The sequence below is a fragment of the Equus asinus genome, chromosome 5, assembly GCF_041296235.1.
Source record: "Equus asinus isolate D_3611 breed Donkey chromosome 5, EquAss-T2T_v2, whole genome shotgun sequence".
Taxonomy (NCBI): domain Eukaryota; kingdom Metazoa; phylum Chordata; class Mammalia; order Perissodactyla; family Equidae; genus Equus; species Equus asinus.
Window position 1 is genome coordinate 75,592,378 of NC_091794.1, and position 24,977 is coordinate 75,617,354.

Below are 24,977 nucleotides of genomic sequence, written 5' to 3' on the forward strand. Positions count from 1 at the left end.
GTGACCTTAGATAAGTGAGTATGTGGTGGAATGTAAGCACATTCAGAACAGGGACATCCAGAGACACCCTGATTCAATCAACTTATAAACGAATACTTCTGTTTACTAATCAGCAGATGGTGTCCTTCTGATCTCCCCACTGCTGGGCGTGGGGAACCCAGAGGAGCTGAGACAGAAGGAAGAGATATGTGAGAATGGAATGAACACTAGTTTACAGAAAAGTTAGTCACTGGATGGGGAGAAAAAGGTCAAAGACAGAAAACAGATTTAACCCTTGGTATTATCATAAAGAATGCTAACACCAAGATTTCCTAATTCTATAGAAGTGTATTACTTTCATAGCATCAAATTTCACGTTCAACATAGCCTCAGCAAATAAGCCTTATTATGCCCACTTTATAGATGGGGAAACTAAGGTCACAAACAATAAGGAGGCTTGCTCCAATATCTTGTTAACAAAATCATTAAAAGTCAGTGCTATACTACTGAAATCATAGAAGGTCATCAATTTGACCAGTTTCATTCTAGAGTGTGGCTGATGTAAAAAGGATTCTAAAAGATTGATCGTGAATCATTAATTAAAGTTCCTTTCCAGTAAAGTACCTTCATAGGAGGTTGGAAATCTTTGCCTCATAAAACTAAACCTCTGGAAGATCTTTTCCTCTATAATTTTACTTCAAATGGCTCAGTCCTTGGGATCTATTCTTTTTTATTTTTTTCACTGAGGAAGATTAGCCCTGAACTAACATCTGTGCCAATCTTCCTCTATTCTTTTGTATGTGGGACACCGCCACGGCACGGCTGGTGAGTGGAGTAGTTCCGCGCCTGGGATCCAAACCCAGGAACCCAGGTCACCTAAGTAGAGCATGTGGAACTTTGCTCAGACATGGGGCCGGCCCCCAGGTTCTGTTCTTCGTCCTCCTTTTTTCTTATGTTATACACTCTTTCTAAGTGGTCTCATTCACACTGTGACGTAAGGAGGACCTCTCACCTGCACATCTTTAGCAGGGATTCCTGTCATTCACACCCACATGTTCTAATGCGGGCATTTGGCCTGAGCATCCCAACAGCACTGAAAAGGAGACATGCGCTTTCTCTTTCCCAGGTGATTCTGTTCTTTCTTTCACACCCAATCATGCAAGAAAGAAGGAAAGATGGAGGGAGGGAGGGAGAAGGGGAGGGAGATAGATGGTGCGGGAAGAGTCCTGAAGGATTGTCTAGTCCAGCCCTTCATTCTAAATATGAACAAACTGGCAGGATGGAATCAGATCTGGAACTGGAAATCTCGGTTTCCTGACATCTGGCTGGGATCTTTGTGACGGCAGTGACACAGCACTGAGAAATGACACAGGGAAGGCAGAGGGCCAGGGTGGAAAGCTGGGCCCTTGCTTCAGCACTCTCTTCACAATGTGTGGTCATAGATTGCTCTGTTTACACGGGTGACGTGTGTCTTTGCAACGCCAGCTCCACGAGATCAGGGACCATGTCATGTTCTCTAACATACCCCTGGCACCCAACACAGGGCTTGCACAGAGAGGGCTTTACTAAATACTTGCACCATGCATAGTAGCCACAACATAGAAAGTATCTGCGAATTAATCTAACCAAGAATACAACAGACCTCTATGTAAAAAGAGTATGTACAACACTAATATAGGACATAGAAAATTATCTGAGTAAGTAGAGACACATTGCTGCTCATGGACAGGCTGACTTAATGCTAAAAGCATGTCTCTTCTCTTAAGTCAATATAAATATTTAATACAAGGCCAATCAAAATTCCAGTTGATTTTTTTGAGAACTCAATACACTTACACTAGAACACACACGGAAGAATACAAACGCACTCAACCTAAAAACTTTAAACACTAAAAAAGAAAAATGAAGAGAGAAGAATTCACCTTTCCAGATATTGACATGCCACAAAACCATGGTAATAAACACATTGCAGTTCTGACAGCAGAACAGATAGACCAACACACCATTGGTGTGGAGCAGAGAGCTCGGAGACGTGCACTCACACTTTTACTGTGTGGTGCTGCGTATTCTGTTTGCCCGTCCAGATCCCTTCTCCACTTTCTGTGCTCTACTCTTGCTCTGAGAGGCTAGCCTCTCTGCATTCATTAACATGTACTTGCCTGCCCTCATGATTCCCAGTTGAGTTTGGCCATTGAGAGGCACTGGAGGGAGGTTGGAGGGAAAAAGAGAGAGCGTCGTTACACCTTAGCTCTCTCCCCTGCCAGGCTGCAGGTAAGCCCAGGCCGCATTCCTCTTCCAGAGACTAGAACACCAGCAACAGTTTTCTCTGGGTTTTGAGAGTCACTCCTTTTCCTTGCCCCTTCATACCTGGAGGCAGCTGGGGACTGAGGATAAGAGCTTCCCCACTTAAGTGGCCCACCTACCCTTGCTGGTGTCCTTAACTTGCTAGTCCTCCATTAAGCTCTTCTCAGTTACTCCACTGGGGCTTGCATTTCCTGCTAGGACCCTTGCAGGGTAGATAGATAGATAGTTAAAGTAGATCAGTTCAATATAGACAGAGTAGTAAGTCAGTCCTGTCGAGAAAACTAGCCCCTTACACGTGGAAGGAAAACTAGATCCCTTATAAATATCACATACAGACGTTGTATTATGTGGGTTAAAAAGACAAATGTGAAAGATACAAATACAAAGTTAATAAAATAATAATAAAATTAATAGAAGAATGCAAAGCTATAAAGTTAATAGATTATGTAGAAGAATATCTTTTTGTTGGTGGTGGTGAGGAAAATTGGCCCTGAGCTAACATCTGTGCCAATGTTCCTCTATTTTGTATGTGGGATGCTGCCACAGCATGGCTTGATGAGTGATGTAGGCCCATGCCCAGGATCCAAAGCCGTGAACCCCAGGCCACTGAAGGAGGGTATGCAAACTTAACCGCCATGCCACCAAGTGAACCCGAGATTATGTAGAAGAATATCTTTATGACCTAGATTTCAGGAAGAATTTCTCACACAAAATGTTAAAAAATAAGGAAACAAGAAGTAAGGAAAAAATATGAATTTGATTCTGTTATTAAAAAAAGTTTCTATTAAGTGAAGTGCACTATGGAAAAAAAATAAATATAAAAGAGAGGATAGAAGATATTCACAAGGTCTAAAACTGACAGGAGATTAACATGTAGAAGATACAATGAATTCCTGCAAATCAACAAGCAAAAGAGAAAACTCAAGAGAAAGGTGAGCAAAGGATACAGACATACACATAGGCAATTTTCAGAAGAAGGAACCCAAAAAGGGCAAAAAGTAGATGGAGAGTTGCTCAACATCATTAGTAATCAGAGAGATTCAAGCTAAACCACAAGGATATATCGCTCTATGTAATTTACGCCAATAAAAATTAGAAAGCTGGATAACGGCAAGATTTGCAAAGATACAGGATTGCTTATATCCCTTGGGCTGGCAGGATTATGAAGTGGTGGAGCCATTCTGGAGAACATTCCCCATAATTTAGTCAAATTAAGTATTTGCATATTTTATATTTCAGCTATTGAGCTCCTGCGTATACATCCCCTAAAAGGCTAATCCAGGCTTCCAAGAGAATATGTACAAGCATGTGTACTGCAGCAATATTTGTGGGGCCAAGTAGCATCAGGCAACCTGGAAGATCATCAGCCAGAGAGGGGATGGCTAAGACGTATGGGAGACCCTCAGTGAGTATCATGCAACAGCCAGAAGAAGAAATATGAACTGATTATAGGAGCATCATCTTTGGTGCAAAAAATAAGAATAGAATCAGATAAACAACACAATTTCATTTATACAAATTAAAAATATGCATACAAAATAGCAATATATATTTGCAAGAATATATGCAAACAAAACATAAACAATAATGTTGCACTTGTTGCCTATGGGGTGGGAAGGAGAAGAGAAAGAGATATGAGAATAAAAGAGTAAAGATAGATAGATAGATGATAGATAGAGATAGGTAGACAGACTTCTACCACTAACCTGGGCATGAATACTGTAGAAATATAGCAACAATTTATTTACAAAGAGGAGAAGCAGGCAGAGGAACAGGAGAAGAGCTAATCAAGTAACAAATGAAATAAAATGGAACCATAAAAAACAGTAAATACAAAAGGAGATAGGAACAAATGGAAAAAATAGGAAACAGACAGCAAAATGGTAAATCTAAGCTCAAACAGATCCAAAAATCCCATAAAATTGTAAAAAAGTATCAAATTGGAACAAAAAAGCAAAACCAGCTACATAGTGTCTACAAGACATCCACTTTAAATATAAAGACACAAACAGGTTACATGTAGAGTATAGAAAAGATATACCGTGCTAACACTAACCTAAAGAAAGTGGGAGTGGGCTATCAGACAAAGGAGAGTTTAGAGCAAGAAGTGTTACTGTGGATAAAGAAGATAACTTCATAGTGATAAAAGGGTTGATTAATCAAGACGACATGCACCTAACAACAGAGTTTCTAAATTCATGAAGCAAAAGCTGACAGAAATGAAAGGAAAAATAGACTACTCCAAAATTATACTTGGAGACCACAGCACTTCTTTCACGATAACTGATAGAACAAGTAGACAAAAGTGAGTAAAGATAAAGAGGACTGGAAAAATATCATAATCTACTTGATACAATTGACGTAGGCCACTCCACTAAACAATAACAAGCATACTTTTCCAGGGTCCCCAGAACGTTTACTAAGATAAATTGTATTCTGTGCCACAAGACAAGTCTTAATAAATGTAAACAGATTGAAATCACACAAAGTATGGTCTCTGACCATAAGATAATTAAATTAGAAATCCATAACAGAAAGATATCTGGAAAAATCTCCAATAATTTGGAAATTAGACAACACACTTCTAAATAAACCATGGATCAAAGAAGAAATCACAAGGGAAGTTACAAATTTAATTGAATGAAAATGAAAACACAACGTGCCAAAATTTGTGAAAGCAAAAATATATTTAATTGTATGCTTATATTAGGAAAAAAAAGTTTTAAAATCAATGACCTGAGCTTACCTCTTAGTAAATGAGAACAAAAGGGGAAAACTAAAGCCAAAAGAAGCAGAAGAGAAAGGGAATCACAAAAATAAGAACAGAAAACAAGGAGATAGAAAGCAGAGCAACTATGGAGAACACCAATAAAACCTAAAGCTGGTTATTTGAGAAGATCAATAAAATTGATAAATGTCAAACTAGACTGATCAGGAAAAACAAGAAAGACTCAAATTACTAATAACAAGAATGAGAGAAGGGAAATCATTACAGATTCATATACTCATCTCGATAGATACAGAAAATGCAAGGTTGCAGGAACAAGAATAATATACAAAATTCAGGTGTGCTCTATGTTCTTGCAATGAACAGTCATAAACTGAAAATTTTTAAATGCTATGTATAAAAGCATCGAAAATTATGAAATACTTCAGGAAAAATTTTACAAAAGACCTGTAGGTATATACACTGCAAACCTCAAAATATTGCTGAGAGGAGTTATAAAAAATCTAAAGACAGATAAACCAAGCTTATGGATCATAACACAGTATAATTAAGACGTAAATTCTCCCCTGATTGACCTAGAGATTCATAGCAATCTCAATCAAAATCTCAGAAGGCTTTTTTGCAGAAATTGACACTGATTCTAAAATTTGTAGAAGTTGAAGGAGCTTCTGCCCCTTTAGAAGCTGACTGATTCCAAAGCCACTGTTTCTTTTTTTTTCGTGAGGAAGATTGGCCCTAGCTAACATATGTTGCCAATTTTCCTCTTTTTTTTTTTTTCCTCTCCAAAGCCCCAGTACATAGTTGTTTATCCTAGTCATGGGTCATTCTGGTTCTTCTACGGGATGAGCAGCACGTAGGTCTGTGCCCAGGATGGGACCCGATGAGCCCCTGGCCACCCAAGCAGAGTGCAGGAACTTAACCACTCCGCCATGGAGCCGGCCCCCCACTATTTCTATATATAGGCAGCAACAGTGCAGTGAAAGAACATTATCAAGTCAGAGAAAAGCTTAGCAGCTGTAAAATCCTGAACAAATTGCTTCATCTCTCTTAGCCTCCAGTCCCTAGGGCACATAGATGTTGGATGAATGAGTTAGTGAATCAGTGAATGAAAAAGCTGTAGAGAGGCCAGTTGGTGGAATAGTGGCTAAGTTCACGCACTCTGCTTCGGCAGTCCAGGGTTTGCAGGTTCAGATCCTGGGTGTGGACCTAGCACTGCTCATCAAGCCATGCTGTGGTGGCGTCCCACATAAAATAGAGGAAGATTGGCATGGATGTTAGCTCAGTGACAATCTTCCTCAAGCAAAAGAGGAAGATTGACACAGATGTTAACTTAGGGCCAATCTTCCTCACACACACAGAAAAGAAAAAGCTGTAGAATGTTGGTACCATTTCTGAACACAAGGAATTTTAAAAAGGATGATCTGAGGAGTGCAAAGAAGCAAAACTTTTAATGTAAGGAATGGAAGAAAGCACAATAAGACACGCGGTGACCCTGCCCCTGTGAATCTATGAATAGCTGTCATGAAGAAAACAGAGACTTGCTCCATGGGATCCAGGGATGGCAACCAGTGACCAGTGGGTATAAGGTACAGGTAGGCAGATGCAGGCTCAGTATATAGAATTTTCTAGATGTTAAGAGTTGCCTAAAAGTAGAGCTTTTAGCTGGCTACCTCAGAAGGTAGTGAGCTGCAGGTCACCAAATTTCGTAAGCAGCATCCCGATAAGATTGATGAAAAGAGGTCTCAAACATAAAACACGAGAAACAGGGAACCCAGCCCAAACTCTTAAGTGAGAAAAATGGAAGTTTGAATTTGGTAAGATGAGTCTGAGAGGAACGCAGGGCACTCAAATGGAGGAGAGACCAGGCTGGAGATTCCAGATTGGAAAATCATCAAGAAAAGGTCAATAGCTGAAGACAAAAAGCCAACAAATGCCCCATTACTGGATTTACTTAATGGCAAAGCAGCGGAAATATTTGAGGACGTGTGCCTTGGGTGGCCTCAGAGCCACTGCCAGCCTGGATGGTGCCTTGTAGAATCAAACAATAAACAAGCCAGAAAACACAGCTTGAAAAGGTGGCGTGCTGGCAGGATCCCGCTGCCCACTCACCTCCTCACAGAGCATCCTGTGTAAGGAGCAACCTACCCATTGCTCAACGCAGCGGCCCTAGGTGCCACCACGCCACAGACCCCCCCATGACTTCTTCCACCAGGCATCCACGTTCAGATGACTCATGCCCTTTCATAACGTTTTAGAAGAGCATGAAAGTATTTACGCTATGAAAGGAGATACTTTTGAGGCCTCATCTTATTAATAATATCACTAATGATGATCACAGAAGTAATAGTCATGGCCCTTTATGATACACAAAGTACCTTCACATCCATTGTCTCACTTTTATTCCCACGACAAGCCTGTGACCTATGCGTTCCTGTCATTATCACTTCTCAGAGAGGAAACCGAGGCCTGGGAACTAAGGCAGGAAGTTGTGAAGCATTCTCTTATACAGCATGTATTTACGGTTATAAACTCTTAATCACCACATCAATGTATAAAACTGTTGCACAGATCACACTGGCCTTGCAAGGGCCCATGTAAAAGGAAAAAGCTGAAGAGCACTCAGCATTCCCAGACTGAGTTGAACCACCAATGGCCCCATTTATCCCACCTCACTTCACTTAGCTCTGCTTGAGTCCGTATTGACAATCTCAGTCATTTCTTCATCTTACCTCAGCCTGAGCCTCTCACTCTATTGAATCCCAACATTTGGTCCATGTTGATGGCCCATTTTGATAGGTCCTGTTCTTGGCTCTCTCATATTAAGACACTCTCCACAAATGGCTCTACTCTTAACAACCCTTCTTCTGACAGGTCCTGGGAACTCCCCTTCTTGATCATGTCTTGAAGGCAGCCCTCATCTGTCGACGGATCCTAGTGCTGCTGAACCTCCGTTGGCCTCAGGTTTTCTTCTGAGCGTAGAGATAAGTTATATTGAGTCATCCATGGTCTTCCCAGGGGTCTCCCTTGTGAACAAAGGGAGACGGGTGGAAGAGATTAGATAGGGCAGAGCACAGTCTGGATCAGTGGTCCGGGATATAGGTTCAGTCTGGATCAGTGGTCAAGACTAGGGGTTGACCAGTGGCCCAGGTCAGGGCGCTGATGTTTCTCTCTGAGAAGGTAGAAATAATTATTTCAGAAGAGCTTTATCAATGGCCTACGTTGTTCACATACTTGCTGCCTTCCCTCCCGTAACAACAGATGAAATGTCCTAACGAGGCTTGGTCCCCTCCACTGTCTCTGGATCTCAAGCCTCTGCTTTCCCCAGGACTTCTCAAGGACTTCTCCAGCGAACCCCTCTCTCCCGGATGGTCAGTTCCTTCCTCTCTGCTGGATCCCTCACACCAGCATACAAACACGCTGTATGACCCATGGTTCAAAAAGTCTCTCCATTGACCCAATTTCTTTCACTTTGCCGATGAAACTTTGAGGAAGAGTTGCCCTAACTGGCTGTTTCTACTTCCTCTTCTCCCTCTCTATTCTCAACCCCTTGCATGGCCTTCCATCCCCAACAGCCCACTGGAACGGCTCCTGTCAAACTTCCTGTGGTCACATCTGATGGTCACTTCCCTGAATTATTTTATTGGATATCTTGACCCTTCTCTCCCCTGGTTTTTCTCCTACTTCTGTCACTTTTGATGGATGCTTCTCTCTCAGCTTGAAATGATGAGGTCCCCTGGGCTTATACCTAAGCCTTCCTCTATTCTCTCTCTCTTTCAGATAGGCCCTTGGCTTTGAATATCAACTCTGTGCAACGGAGCCTAAATGTATTCTTCCAGCCCTGACGGCTGCCCTGAGCCCCAGGCTCATTTGTAAGCTGTTCCCGTGGTGCCTCCACTTGCACCCTAGTGGGCAGTTCACGTAACATGACCTATCACTGGACTCTCGGCGCCTCCCTGCCACTCCCTCAAAACTGCTGCTTTCTCAACCTCCGCAGCCCTGTGAAGGGAGCCAGCTGCTCGAGATGGAAATCTCAGCATTATGCCTGACTTCTCTCTCACCCTCCCCTGACATCATATCTGCCACAAAATGCTCATTACAGGCTCTCACTCCGTATGAACCAAATCTGCTCACTTTCCTCCAGTTTCATCACAACCACCCTGGACAGAGCCACTGCCATCCTCACCCCGACTACAGCCCTACTGCCCGCACTGGGATCCTGGAATTCCTCACCTGCCACCTCACAGACCTCCACACTGAAGTCGGAGCCATCTTTTAAAAGTATCAATCAGATCTTGTTTCTCTTCTAAAACCCTCCTACAGCTGCTCATTAAAGCTGAAATTCCAACCCCTTGCTGTCTTTTTTTAAATTTTTTATTGAGTTAATGATAGGTTACAATCTTCTGAAATTTCAGTTGTACATTAATGTTTGTCATTTGTGTTGTAGGTGCACCACTTCACCCTTTGTGCCCACCCCCCACCCCACCTTTCCCCTGATAGCCACTAAACTGTTCTCTTAGTCCACATTTTTAAATCCCTCATATGAGTGGAGTCATACACAGATTATCCTTCTCTAGCTGGCTTATTTCACTTAACATAATTCCCTCAAGATCCATCCATGTTATTGCAAATGGAATGATTTTGTTCTGTTTTACAGCTGAGTAGTATTCCATTGTATATATGTACCACATCTTCTTTATCCATGCATCTGTTGATGGGCACTTAGGTTGCTTCCATGTCTTGGCTATTGTAAATAATGCTGCAATGAACATTGGGGTGCACAGGACTTTTGGGATTGCTGACTTCAAGCTCTTTGGATAGATACCCAGTAGTGGAATGGCTGGATGGTATGGTAGTTCTATTTTTAATTTTTTGAGGAATCTCCATACTGTTTTCCATAGTGGCTGCACTAGTTTGCATTCCCACCAGCAGTGTATGAGGGTTCCTTTTTCTCCACAACCTCTCCAACATTTGTTACTATTAGTTTTAGATACTTTTGTCATTCTAATGGGTGTAAGGTGATATCTTAGTCTAGTTTTGATTTGCATTTCCCTGATGATCAGCGATGATGAGCATCTTTTCATGTGCCTATTGGCCATCTGTATATCTTCTTTGGAGAAATGTCCGTTCATGTCCCCTGCCCATTTTTCGATCGGGTTGTATGATTTTTTGTTGTCCAACCCCTTGCTTTGACCTTCAAAATCTTACTTCACCTGCCCCTCACAGCTCTCTAATGGGATCTCATCGAATTTTCTCCCGTATGCCCCATGAGTCCATGCGGCTTTGATGGACTTCTCTCTGTTTTCTGAACACGCCAAGGTGCTCACACCAGCTCCCTCGGGGCTTTGCTTAGGCTGACCCCTCTGCTGGGACTGTTCAGTCCTTCTCCTGGCAACTCCTTCTCGTCTTTCACCAGACACTCTCTATCACTTCCATTACGTCCATCGGTATTGGTCACTTCTTTATTACTTCTCTTCATTAACTAGAAAGCAAGGTCTGTGTGAGCAAAGACTCTGTTACCTACCTTGTTCACCAATCCATCAGCACCAGGCATTGATCGGACTCTCAATACATCCGTGTTGCGTCAATGAGTGAATGACTCCTCCCACCATCTACAGAAGCCACTGTCACTGTCGCGTGCCAGGCACTGAAGCAGACACCTGCCGTGCACGAGCTCCATCTAGCATGGGGCACATGGTCTTGGTTCAAACCCTGGCTCCACCACTAACTGGCTGTGTGACTCTGGGCAAGTTTTGGGGCCTCGGTTTCCTCATGTATAAAATGAGGATAATAAATAGTACCTTTCTCATTGATTTACCACGAACAGGTAAGAGGTAACACATTTGAATAAAGTGATAGAACAGTACACAGTAAGTGCTCAATAAAAGTCAGTAATGATTATATCCTTGAAATGACAATTCTATAAGCCAGGATTTTTCAAGCTCAGTACAACTGGTATCGGGGTGGGACAATTCTGAATTGTGGGAACTGTCCTATGCCTTGTAGGATGTTTAAGAGCACCCACACCTTTACCCTCTACATGCCAGTAGAACCTTTCCAGATAACAAAAATGTCTTTAGATATTGCCAAATGTCCCGCTGGGGACATGAAGGGCAAAAGCATTTGCTACAAGGCATATACTTTTACTCCTATTGACAGACACGAAATTGAAAGCTCACGGAGTTTAAATAAGTTGCCCAAGATCTTAGGGCTACAAAGCCGGGGAGCAAGGATTCCAACTCCCGTCTCCCTGGCCCCACAGCACGTGCTCTTTCCTCCACGGCTCGCTGTGCAGAGGCCCGAGCCCCCCTTCCCTTGCCCTGGTTGGCTCGCTCACGCACAGATCCGTGCTAATTGCACAGCAGTGTAAAGCGTTATATGTGGTTTCTTATTTCATATCCAGGATCATGGTCCGCAGCCTTCATTACATAAAGCAGCTGTGTGTACACTCGGGGTCTAAGTGCTATTTAGTGGTCAGCTCGATGGGGATTTCGTTTCAAGCATCACATTTCTTCTTTCCCTTTCCATCCTTCTATCGAATCCCAGAGAGAGGAATAGAGCCTGGCACAGCCGGGGCTAAAGGGAAAGGTCGAAGTCTGCTACGTGGCAATCATGCCACTGTCCTAATCACATTGGGAGAGACAGCTCAGGACGTGCCATATGTGGTGCGAAGGTGCCTCCAGTGATTGCATGCATGTGTTTGTGTGTGTGTGCACGTGTGTGTTCACAAGCCACAGGCAGTCTGGCCTCGCTCCCTGCACCACCTTCACATTCTAGCTCTCCCCCGTCATGGTTTACAATCTCCCGCCCCCAACGCCAAACACACTTCCACGCCTTTGCACATGCTCACCCCCACTGTCTGAAATGACCTTCCTTTCCTCATCCTCCCTGTCCAAATCCTGCTTATCCTTAGAGATCAACTCAAACATCACCTCTTGGGCAAAGAACTTTGTTGATCTCCTCTCTCCCAAGTCTGACTTTCTTCTCTCCAAACGTTGCTCCTCCTTGTCCTCCCTCTATTTGTTTCTAAAGCACCCTATTTGTTTGCATCTCTTCTCCCTCACTGGTCTGCAAGCTCCCTGAGGACAAAACCCCGGGCTGGGGGCTGACCCAGAGGTGTAGTGGTTAAATTTGTGCATACTGCTTTGGCAGCCTAGTGTTCTTGGGTTTGGATCCCAGACATGGACCTATGCAACACTCATCAAGCCATGCTGCAGTGGTGTCCCACATACAAAAGAGAGGAAGACTGGCACAGATGTGAGTTCAGGGATAATCTTCCTAAGGCAAAAAGAAGAAGATTGGCGCAGATGTTAGCTCAGGGCCAATCGTCCTCACCAAAAAACAAAACAAAATAAAATCCTCGGCTGATTTCTTTGTGCCCTCCACTCCCTTGCTGGGCTGGACCACAGTAGAGTTTTTTGTTTTTAATGAATGCCAGCTTGTATGGCAATTCTAATCCTTTATTGTGCTTCAATGATCGTGTGTTTATTTCCCCATGCCGTGAGGGAATGCCCTTTTCTGAATCATCTCAGCGTCTGCCCTTTTTTCTGTTTTTTTCCATCACTCTAGACTGTCTTAAGCACTGCTGACCTCTGCGTGGTCCTAGAATCTTCTTCCCTCCTCTCCCAGCCCCCAAGGCAATCTGTCCTTCAATCGCCAAGGATTAGCTTCCAACAGGCTAACGCTGGGAAGGAGAGGACGGAGCCGTCGGGCACACTGGGATAGGAATTGGGGCTGGAAGTCGGGCCAGGCCAGGTCCACTTGAAAACACCAGTGTGGCAATCGCCCAGGCAATGGCTAGCCAAGAGGGCAGCCCTCAGGCCCAGAGCGAAGCTTCTCCTTTGGGGCGGCAGAGCAGGCGAGCCCCTCACCTCCCTCCCCCAGAGATGCCGTTTGGCAGGACCCGGGGCTCCCGGATCCGCTCAAGAGGCAAGCTTTGTTGGTTTAGTTACGCTACAAGGCCTCTGTCCTGCCCGGGCTGTTCCGGCCTACAGATTCCTGGTACCCATCTGATTGAACAACTTCATTAAAATCCAATAAAAGGAAAGCAGGCCGGATGCACCCCGGGAGGGGAGGCAGGCGCCTGAGTTGGCCGCTGCTGTCTGAGCCCTGTGCCCCTTCCCGTCCTGCCTGAAGGCCCCTGGGCGGGCGGTGGCCCCGGAACTGGGAACTCTAGTGTTGGATACAGAAGAGCTTTAAAGGTTGTCTGCTCCACCAGCTTGTCCTCACTGACGATAGGGACATGGATCTACCCAAAGCCACCCACTGAGACGTCGGCAGAAGCACAATGAATCTCTAGGACTTCAGAGCCGTCATCCAGGGCTTCCCTCACCACAAGGAGCATGGAAAAACTGTTCAAGAACACGAGGACCCTTGTTCTTGGAGAGGGCTCCCTCCTGAGGTCCCAACTTTGTTGGTTTTTTTTTGGTAATAGCTTTATGAAAATAGAATTTGCATCCCATACAATTCACCCATTTAAAGTGTACAATTTGATGGTTTTTAATATATTTACAGAGTTGTGCAACCATCACCACACTTTAGAATATTTTCATTACTCCCCAAAGAAACCCGGTGTCCTTCAGCTATGGTCCCCCAACCTCCCCATTCCTCCTAGCCGTAAAGAAACACTAATCTACTCTCTGCCTCTATATATTTGCTGATTCTGGACATTTCATATAAATGGAAGCATGTTATATGTGTCCTCTTGTGACTGACTTCTCTTATTTAGCATAATGTTTTCAAGATTGATCCATATGGTAGCATGTATAGGTACTCCATTCCTTTTTTATGGCTAAGTAATATTCCATCATAATATAAACCACATTTTATATATGCATCAGTTGATGAACATTTGGGTTGTTTTTTTTTCCTCTTAGCCACTTTGAATAATGCTGCTATCAATAAGATTTTGTGTGGACATTTGTTTTCAATTCTCTTGGGTGGAAAAACCTGTTTGTTCTTGCATCTCATTAACAATATCAGTAACAGTACCAGTGGAGATCCTAAAGCATTATTGCTCACATTGACTCAGAAAAATAGGGAGGACGGGAAGCTGGATGAAGAAAGAGAGGCACAGAGAGGTTATTTGAGCTTTGGTCACACAACCATAGGATAGGGCCATGGAGGAGAAAATCATAGTGGGTACTCATGACAATTAGCCAACAAAACTTTCACAATTTTAGGGAAAACAACCTGGAACATTTAAAAAATCACACACATATATTGACGTGTACCATCACTTTAATTATACGGATCAATTTTTAACTTGATCAGGTCCTTTCTTGTCTACTGTCTGCCTCGTCTCTTCCAATTCCCCTCCCTCTCGGGGGAATTAGTCCTCTTCTAACTTCCAGCTGTCTCGCCTCCTCCTTACCGAGTGGAGTGGTGGCTCTGTGGGGCGTTTTGGAGCCGTGGTAGTCAAATCTCTTTGAAGGACTTCTCTTTTGTCACAGCAGCAGCTCTCAGAGCTCTGTGTGTGGGAAACATGGAGCCCACTGTTCTCTCACACTGTCTGGGCACCCTGGCCCAGTCTGCATCTGTCACCAGATGTGTGCATGGCAAAGAGACTGAAGTTGCTCTGGATACCTAGTAGGTTGGACCATATGAAATTGCCAACATCTATTCGCTTTTGATTTACAAAAATGGCAACCTCCTGTGGTTCAGCTTGCCAGGTTCAACTTGCCTCCTTTCTGTGTTTCTCCTCAAAACCTGGATCTTGTGCCTGGAAGCCTTTCTGCCCCTCCTGCCCTGCTGGTCTTCCTCTCCAACCTTCTCTGGTGGCCACCCTCCAGCTGCCCAGTCTCGTTCCTGGAGGTAGGGAGGTGGGGGGGGGGTGGGAAGAGCACTGGGCTGGCAGTTACACTCCCCACTGGTCTCCCTTCCTCCAACCTGCCCCCTCCAATCCCTGCCTCCTAAAAGCACAAATCTGCTCCAGCCACGCTCGACTTCAAATTTGGCAACGACTCCCCATCACCTAGTACAGAAAAGTTCAAGCTCTCCAGCCTGGCCAGGAGACACACCCTCCGCTCCTACCATGGTGTTCCGTTCTGTTCGAGGCACGCCTAACCACTTGCAGGCCCCTGTGCTCTCCCACCTCTGCGCCTCGGCACATGCTCTTCCCCCGTCTGGAAGAATTGTGCACCTCTTCCACTCGGCAACCAGTGACTGACCCTTCAAGACCACTCCCAGGAGTCTTCCCTGAGCCTCCTGGTCGTTAGGAGCCTCTCCTCTCTGTTCCCGTGGCTTGGTGCTCCTGTCTCTCCCGGCACTCACCTGTGTTTGAGTCACCTCCTTGCATGTCTGTCCCTGTCTATCTTCCTCTCCAGGCTGTGGACTCCTGACAAGTCCACCCAATTCACAGTTCAGTCTCCGTGGTCAGGATAGGAAGAGTCAGTGAACTCCCCTTTAACTGAACTAAGCAGTGGTGCTTGCGACTCAGTTTCCCCATTTGCTGGAAACGATCCAGAAGTGTGGGCCTTGCCCCTCGGCCTTCTCTAAGTTTCGTTTGCCTCTCAGGAACATAAGGAGGCTGATTTCAAGGACTCTTTCAATTCTCATGGTCCAAGGGACGACTATAAATCCTCACCCTGCCAGGGCCCCTCCCAGGGGTCCTGTGTGGGTCCAAGGAGCTTGATGGGAGAGGACTGTTTAAATGGAAAGTTCCAAGGAATTTTGAAGAAGGTAATTTTGTTGTTTTGTTTTAATTCAACTAGTGTTGGCAGGACACCTACTAAGCACACGCCAGTATCAGAACAGTGCGTGATACAAAGTTGTAAATACCAGCTTCCCTGGATTCTTTTGGGTGCTGTCTTCCCAGCCAGTCTGGGAGTGCCTGCCCTCTCCTGACCCTCTCGCTGTTCACTCCCGCCAGGACCTGCACATCAGATGCATTGGGCGAGGTTGGTCCCTGTCCCCAAATTTGTCGCTGCCCTGCCAGTCCGCGTCCACCGCAGAGCGGACAGAGGTTGGCCGAGCGGGGCCTCGGCCTGGGCGCCCTCTGGCGGCCGCGCGCGGAAGCTCCGGGCCGGCGGGGAGCTGGTGAGGGGAAGGGGGAGGGCTGGTGGAGGAGGAGGCGCGGGCAGGGGAGGAGAGGAAAAAGTTGCGCTGGGAAGTTTGGAAAGTTGGGAAGTGGCTGCTGCGGGCTTCGCCTCCCTCCGCGCGTGTGTGAGGGAGCGAGCGAGCGATTGAGCGAGGAGCGAGCGCCTGCCATGCCCATCAGACCCCGCCTCGCCGCGCCCGGGCGCGGAGCTCGCCCCGACTCCCTGCGGCCCGGCCCGGCCCGGCGCGGCCCGGCGCGGCCCCGGCCTCCCGCCCCCCGCGCCGGGTCCTCCCCTCCCCCCGCCCCGGCGGCCCCAGCCCCCCGCCCGGCCCGGCTCCGCGCCGCTCTCCCGCCCTCCTCTCTCCCTCCCTCCCGGCCGCGGAGCAGCATGGCGGAGCCCGGGCAGCGGCCGCGCGGCCGCCCGCCGCCCCTCTGAGCCCGGCTCAGGGGCAGCCGGGCGCCCCAGACCCGACCCCCGCCCCTGCCGCGCCCGCCGCCGCACTTGTCCCACCGCGCGCCCCCTGGAGCGCCACGCACCCCTGGGACCCTTGCGCGCCCCAGGTCCCCAGCATAACCCCGAGATCCCCGTGCGACCGGGAATCCCGGTACTGCCCCGGGAACCCCGCGCGCCCCTGGACCGAGACGCAGCTCCGGGACCTCAGCGCGCCCCGGGACGCGCGCTCTCAGAACCCCGGGGCTCGGCCAAAGGAGCTGCGCGCCCTGGTGAGGGGGCCCCGCCCCAGAGGGACCCCCCTCTTCCAACAGACGGAGCCCCGCCCCAGAGGGACCCCCAGGTTTGGCAGGGACATCCAGCCACGCCCCAGAGGGCTCCCAGCATCCCGCGGCTGGAGCCCGGCGCTCCCGAGGAACCTCCGTGCTCAGCTGGGGGCTCCTCGCCCCGCTGAGGGGGCGCCGCCCAGGAGGGTCCCCCGCGCCCCGCGGGCCCCGGCAGGATGCACGCCGCCCTGGCGGGGCCGCTGCTCGCTGCCCTCCTCGCCACCGCCCGCGCCCGCCCGCAGCCCCCGGACGGAGGACAGTGCCGGCCGCCCGGATCGGTGAGCGAGCGCCTGCCCAGCCCCTCTCTCGGCCGCCCGGGCACTCCAGCCCCGCGGGGACCGTGGGTTTGGGGTCCTGCCTTCCGCGCCCACCTCTGCCCATCTGCGCCACCTCCGCCCGCCGGGCGCTCCACGGGCGCCTTCCCTGGCTTCTGCTGCTGGGCGCCGGCTCGCGCCGGGAGCAGGGTGGGCGACCCCCGCCGCTCCTGCCCCCACGCCGGCCGGCGCTCTCGGCTCTCCTCGGCTCGGCGTCCTGCGTGGACGTGTCCTCTCTGTGCCCTCTTTGGCTCACTTCGTTTTTACTTTCTTCCTGTCTTCACCTCTCTGTTTCCCTCTGCCCTCTCCTGACTGTTCCTGTCCTTCCTCGCCCTTCTCCTCTGCCTCCCTCAGACCCTTCCTCTGGTTCACCCTCTGCACGCTCGCAGGCGCCCCGCACTCCCCTGCCCTCCCCCTCGGACCTGAAGCAAACTTTCTCCCCGAGGTTCGTCCCCACTTCCCTCCTCTTCTTCAGCCCGGGCCCCAGCACCCGCTCTCCCAAGTGCCCCCATTTCGCCAAGAGGGGGCAGATTCCAGAGGACACGAAAGGAAGTGCCGGGGCTTGCTGGCCTCACAGTTCCTCGGGGGTTGAGTATTTACTGGTTCTCCTAATTTTTCTTCCGAACCAGGGAGTGCCTTGATTTCCCCCAGAATCCCTCCCTCCAAGTATAAATTAATGCTTGAGAATAACCCTGAATTGGAGGCCAGGGGAGTGGAAAACGTTTTTGGAGGGTCCTGCCTCACTGCCCAGTCAGCAGGGCAAGGTGCACTCGGGACTCCCAACTTGTGCGAGTCAGGGAGCTGGGGCCAGCCGGCACTCAGAACTAGTCTGTCCCCAGTATGCTGGGATCCACAATGTTTAGTTGTTAGTGAAGTAAGGTGCTGTTACCTCCACCCACCCCCACACTTACTTTTCATTCCTGCTAGAATCAAGCAGGAAAATTTTACAAGTTGACCCAAAGCTTGCAGGTGGTCACTGGGCAGTCCAGGGGTTTTTCTGGATGGAAGATGACTTTGCCTGAGAGAAATGATGGTCCCTTTCTCATAGCCCCTTAACTCCTGGCCCTAAACGGATCTGGAGAAGTGACCCCTGTCTCGGTGCCCCTCCTCTGCCCCTACACTGCCCCCCCATCAGAGCTTAGGTCATAGAAGATGAAGAGAATTGGGGTTGGAGAGCAAGCACACCTTTCTAGGGGGGAGCCAGGAAAGCACCCGGAGTATGTGCGTTCCTTGGGACTAATTCCGTGGAATCTTCCCCTCCCAAACCAGGGCCTTGAGACTCCCCTTAGGCTGCAGGTCCTAAAGCACTTTCTCATCTGCGGTTTCAGCCGGTGGAGCAGAGTAGCTGACACCCCAGACCTGCCCTCCAAAAAGAAAACTGTATCCCCCTGATGAATGGGAAGTAGCTGTTTCAATAGGCGTGCTATTTTTAATAGGCGTTCTGCTTTCGAACCGCTCTTGGCACGGATCTTCTCATGGTCGGGTTTAAAAGTTATATGACTTCCTCTCTTCTTGCCAGAGCAGGACTCTTGGTCCCCTTCTCCCCACCCTCCCCGTGAAACACCACGGGTGAAGGTTTGGCTTGGCCAGGCATGAATGTTCTCAGGTGGTGTGGCAGTCCCTGGCTTCCTTCGCTGCCTCCTTCCTCTGTGCCTGGCGCTACTCTTAGGGCTGATATACGTACATTGTGTCTTTTCAACCTCCCAACAACCCGTGAGGTAGTGGCTCTCACCCCCCATTGTACAGGTGGGGAAATTGAGTCTGTAGGAAGTGTAACAATGTGCTTAAGATCGTACAGTGAAGATAGGGCAAAGCCAGGATTTGAACGTGGGTCTTGCAGCTTTCAAAGCCCTTTCTCTTTCCCGTGGCCCCGCGCAGGTCTCTGTCTTCCATCCCCTCTTCCTCTGTGCCATCCCTGGTTTACTCTGCTGCCTTCAGCCTCACTGCCTTCCTTCTTGTCTTTTGCTGCAGCAGAGGGACCTGAACTCCTTCCTGTGGACTATTAGGCGCGACCCGCCAGCCTACCTGTTTGGCACCATCCACGTCCCCTACACCCGCGTCTGGGACTTCATCCCTGACAACTCCAAGGCGGCTTTCCAGGCCAGCGCCCGCGTCTACTTCGAGCTGGACCTGACGGACCCCTACACCATCTCGGCGCTGGCCAGCTGCCAGCTGCTGCCGCACGGGGAGAACCTGCAGGACGTGCTGCCCCGCGAGCTCTACTGGCGCCTGAAGCGCCACCTGGACTACGTGAAGCTGATGATGCCCTCATGGATGACGCCCGCGCAGCGGGGTAAGGGGCTGTACGCCGACTACCTATTCAACGCCATCGCGGGCAACTGGGAGCGCAAGAGGCCCGTGTGGGTGATGCTCATGGTGAACTCGCTCACGGAGACCGACGTGCGCTCCCGAGGCGTGCCCGTGCTGGACCTCTACCTGGCCCAGCAGGCCGAGAAGATGAGGAAGAGCACCGGGGCCGTGGAGCGGGTGGAGGAGCAGTGCCATCCACTCAACGGGCTCAACTTCTCCCAGGTAGGCTCAGCCGCTGTGCGCCTCTGTCCTCGTCCGATTGCCTTCCTCCTTCGGCAGCCAGAGCCCTGTCCTTCCCCGCAAGGAGAGGGTCTTTAGGGCTGGGCGGCAGTTCTGGCTGCTTTTGTGGTGGTCCGAGGGCTAACTGGTGTATGCTAGAATTGGAGGTAAGAGTTTGAGCGTTTGTTTCTATCCCCATGAGCTTACCTCTTGGGAATATACACTCCCACCTGCCGTGCTTGCCTGAGCAGAAAGAATTTCCCTGGGAGCATCAGAGTGATGGAAAACAAAAGAGGGAGTTGCGAGTTTGTGTCCCGCTTCCCGAGGCCCTGGGGTCTCAAGAGCTGGTCCCGAGGCCCTGGGGTCTCAAGAGCTGGAGGCGGTCCTCGGGCTGGTGTCTGTACGGAGGATGCACAATGGGGGATGTGGGATGTGCGTCCTGGGGCCCGCAGGCAGGGAGGTGTAGTGGGCCTGGCGTCTGGTAGCCCTGGGGTGCTGTTTGAGGTTAAGCACTGCCAAATTTCCCAGGCCCTTGCAAAGCTCCAGGCGACCCTCGGACTGCCTCTCTAGGCTGCGAGAAAGTCAGCAAGGATCGTTTGGGGTTAATAATTTCAGAGAAATGTGTTCACTTAAAGGTTGACAGTTCTGATTTCTGAACCTCAGGAGTGGGGGCAGGGAGATGGGAGGAGCTCCGGAGGTTTAAAGTCTGGCTGCCAGAGACCTGATCCAGCAAAATGTCATTAAAAGCCCTGTCTCCATGGGCAGAGGTCACTCACAACTCACTGGCCCCAAACCCAATTCCGAGGCCCTGGGAACAATGAGTTCACATCTGTGCCTTGAGAACGGGCTGTCAGTCCCGGGATGGGGGCTCCGCATCAGGGCTGGTGGCTCCTGCAAGGAGGCCCCGAGACGGGACTCGGCCCGATGCCCCGAGTGAGGCATGGTCCCCGAGATGTGCTCCTCCATTAAGGAAACGGCCCCATAAGTTGGCTGGGCTAGAAACTCTACCGCTGGGACCAGACCTGCTGGCTCTCCCAAGATGTTGCAAGCTCTTCACCAGGGAAACAGCGGCAGAAACTGATCCCCTTTCCGAGATCTCTGGCCTTTGTTTTTCCAGGGGAAATGCAATATTGTCCCTGGGGAGGTAAGAAGCCAGACTGATTTGCCGGCCAAATGAAAGGCGGGTTTGTCGGTTCTCCTGCTGGCTCTCCCATAATTGTGGAGTCCTTACCCAGAGGGCTCCGGTGGCAGGAATATTGGGGCAGTTAGTCACGCCCCGCAGGGTTCTGCCTATGCCTGACTCCTTCTCCACAGGGGAAAATCCTGTGCATTCTCTGGCCCAGCGCTGATTCCTCTGAACATACCGGCTTTCTCCCTCTGAAGTGACTTTTCCCTTGCCAGCCTCTGGAGCCGATAGCATCTGTGCTGGGTTCCCCAGCGCTCACCGCCCATCTCATTTTGCAGGCAGGTTTGTGGGAGGCCTCTCTGTTCAGGTCTGGCCTCGATGTCTTTTTTAGGCTGGGGAGGTAAGGGACCCATCGTCCCTCTCAACATCCTCTTTGTACCAACCACGGAGGAATCCGACAGAGCTAAGGGGAGCACACAGGCCCTCTGGGGAAAGAGCCCCTGGTTTTAATCTGTCTCTCTTAAAACAACAAAACTATCTTTCTTCGGGGTCTGGAAACACTGCTGTTCAACTAAATGACGGCTTTGGTAGGTTGAAAACATTTGCTGGAAAGTGTGTGAGGTTATGTTTGAGGAAAAGTTCCTGAGAGCCATTCATCGGCCCGCAAGGAGCCCGCTGACAGTCTCCAAAGCCCGTGTTTGAAGATCAAACAGACTCAAATCTCTGGGTTCAAAAACGCGCCCACCCCATCACCAGCCTGGGCCCGCTCTGAAAATTGTTCTTGGGTCCAGCTCCTCCAGAGGGCTGCAGGAAGCGCGTCCTGAACAAAGGAAAACAGGACTCCTCTTGGTTGCCTAATCTGCACAGCCTTCACCACCTGCCAGAGCGTCCGACCCCGCCAATTTGTCCTGTTATCATTTTGGAGTGAGGTGATGAAATCTCTCTTCCATCCCCGTGGGCAGCTGTGGGCGAACTGGAAAGAGAGGAGTTTTAGAGTCCGGGCAGATGGGGTTGTTAGGGATCCCCAACCCCAAAGTCAGAAATGCAGCAGCCTTCTCAGTAAAATTATATGCGCGCGTGCACGGTTTGATATGAACATCTGTGATGCATTATTGTACCGAAATATCTGTTAAGTGCATCAGATTTTTATTTTTTCTTTCCTCTCAGCATTACTGTTATTGCAAAATATTTGGGGGGGGGGCTGGCGTGCAACGAGAGAGGAAGGCGGGAAAAAGAAGTCTTAAATGAGAGTGCCTTTTTGTTAAGACCTGGCACTTTAGTTTTAATTTTAGTATTTCTCAGATTTTTACGTTTTCTTCTGAGCAGAAATACCATGTTTTTCCTTGCTAAGTGGAGAAAGAAAGCTTACGTTTGAGGACTCCACGGGCTGGAGGAACCACTGAAAAAGTTTCTTTCGCCTTTGCACACTTTGGAAGCTCAGGCTTCTTGGGCCTGGTCTCCGATTTCAATATAAGCTGAGAGTGTGAGACCCGACGTCACCGTGAGTTTGCTATGTGACCTTGGGCGAGTCAGTTTCCCTCTCTGGGCCTTGTTTTTCCCATCTGTGAAATGAGACACGGGATTAGGTCCTCCCTTGAGCCCCTTCCGGCGCTGATGTTCCCTGGGGCGGTTATAATCAATTCCACATGCTAGGCACCATGCAGGAGGCTTCAAGTGCTTTTCCATTCTGTTGGATTCTCACAACCTGATGGCTGTCTAAGGTGGGCACTCAGAAAGACTGGATGACTTGCCCGAGGTCACATGGCTAATAAGGAACAGAGCCAGTCAGCCTGACGCTCAATAAATGGTGCACCCTTCCTGCCCCGCCATGCTCACCCTCGAGATTTCCCCCGTCTAGGTAATTCATGTCTTCCTTCAGTCCTTTCTTCTGTTTCTTTCTCCCCTTTAGCACTTGAGGGCTTAGAAATATTATTTCTTGGAGAATTTATACTTAGAGAGAAATGATTTCCTTTGGCTGTGGCCTGGATTGGGCATGGTGAAGGCGGGTCCTCTGAAGAGCTCCCTGCTGTGTTCCAGACAGCTCAGCATGGTGGGCTGGGAGAGAGGAGACTTAGGGTTCCAGCTTGTTTCTAGGTCCCAGGTCTGGCTCTAAAGCCAATGACTTGTATCTGACTTTGGTGTTCCCATCTGTCAAGTGGGGCAGTAGTGACTAGCCGTTTGCGATGGGGCTGGTTATATGAGGACACGAGGAGACACCTGTGGGAGGTTTTTGAGAGGGTACCTAGATGGAGGTCCTGTGTCTGGAAGTCCGGGTGGCTCCAGGACAGGGAGAGAGGAAGGCCACATGGAATGTCTCATCTTGCCCTGCTGGCACCTTCTCCCAGCAGCCACACCCACTGCCCACCCTTTGTGAACAAGGTAAAGCTAGAGTCATAAGGGGTGGTGGCGGCCCCTGCCCTCAGGAGCCTGGGGATGTCTGAGCCTCGAGTCCAGATCTTGTGACATTCTTGGGACCTGCAGATTTCGATCAGCTCTGTCGGCCGCCTGCAGGGACTGGTACCAGCTGCCACTGACTTGTGGGGCTGATTAGGAGACCTTCTCCCTCTCGGGGCCCTGCCCTCCCCCCTCAGGCCAGTGGAGGCACCGGACCAGAGGCCCTCTAAGTATGTGGTTCTCCGAGGAAACGAGGACCCTGCCATTCTGCACTGCGCTGTCTTTTAACAAACATGCTGATGTTCCCCATCCACTGAGGAGCCTGCACACGCCGGCCTGGCCGCCAAGCCTGTCCAAAACGTTTGTAAAATTCTACAGCCCCCCCGCCAGGGAGTTGGAAACCACACAGTTGTCATTTCTGAGCTCTGTCTCTGTGCAGGGTGCTGCAGTAGACCCTGGAAGTACCTCATCTCTAGTCCTCACGGAGGGCCGACCAGGCGTAGCATCATGTCTCTTTAACAGACAACAAAGTGAGGCTTACAAAGGTTGAGTCGTTTGGCTGGGGTTACATAGCCAGGCCAGGCAGACTCAGGGTTCAAACTCGGATGTGTCTGATGCCACAGGCCATGCTTTTCAGGCTTCTGAGAGATGAGCTGGTTTTCGTTTTTATAGTGAGATGGCATTATCTGGTGACGTGTGTGTGTGGTGGAGTGGAAGGAGACCATCATGTCTTGCCAAAATAATTAAACACGTTAGAGAGAGGTAAATGAAAAGTGCTGAGACAGATTTTCTCCCTGGCTTATAAATTGGATCTGAAGGTGATTCGAAGATGGGAGTTCACGAGGGCATCCCCAGCTTCCCACGGACCATTGTGAAGACAGCACCCCCAACACCAGCTCGGAAGGCACGACTGAGTGGAGAAGGGTCTCTGTGGTTTGTAGTCAGAGCTCCTGTGTCTACCCCTGAGAACATATTATTAGGTGCTCAATAAGTGAATGAATGAATGGCCGGAAACCCTGATATGACCATCCCTGCTTCCCCTCCTCCTGCCATCCAGCCCTGTTGAATGAATGAATGAATGAATGAATGAAGAGAGAGGCCTAAGCCACAGTGAAGAGCCCCTTCCTGGAACTCTGATAGTTCCTCGCCTTCCGACACGGACGCAAAATGTGGAAATCACCAAGTGGCTAGTTCAAATACAAAGCAGACTCGAGCCCTGACCCCATTCCCACCTTGCCTATAACTCTGGGCTAGTCCTTTCCCTCTCTGGGCCTCGGTTGCCCCCGCTCTCCCCTGGGAGTGTGGGCTAGACGATTTTCAGGGCCAGTTCAGTTTTGACGTCTGAGGTGCCCATGCTTAGCCCCCGCATCTTGGAGGCACTGGGCCACCCCGAGATTTTGAGATTTTTTGAGCCTGAGTTCTCGGCATTGGGAGGGGCTGCAGGCTTGTCTCTGGCGGGCTGCTGCTCATACCTCCTTGTCTGGAAGCCTGCTGGTTCCGGTGGGTGATCCTGCTGCCTCACGCTGCCAGTCTGCCTAGCAGAGAGAGCCATAGCCTGTCGCGGCACGGTCCGCTGGCCACCTGCCCAGCCCTGAAGCCTCTCCTCCATCAGGACTCCCCTCTCTCACTGGCTTCCTCCCATTCAGCCAGAGCACCATGTGTCGGCACAGTGCTGGGAGCAGGGACCTGGGAACTGCCTGGTGTCATCCTGCAGAGGGTTCACTCCCCAGCCGGGGAGAGTGATGTTATTACTCCTTTTTGACAGCTGTGGAAGCCAAGGCATGGAGCATC

General features: G+C 49.6%; 1 protein-coding gene across 1 annotated transcript in view; it reads left to right on the forward strand.

The window, feature by feature from the left end:
• The first annotated feature begins 16,420 nt into the window (after positions 1–16,420).
• Positions 16,421–24,977, forward strand: part of TRABD2B (TraB domain containing 2B) — a 218,064-nt gene continuing 209,507 nt past the window's right edge. Inside the window, exons 1-2 of the mRNA XM_014845226.3 lie at positions 16,421–17,101; positions 19,109–19,669. Of these exons, the coding sequence (XP_014700712.3) occupies positions 17,000–17,101; positions 19,109–19,669 (663 nt within the window). The 5' untranslated portion in view covers positions 16,421–16,999. The remainder of the gene's footprint in view (positions 17,102–19,108; positions 19,670–24,977) is intronic.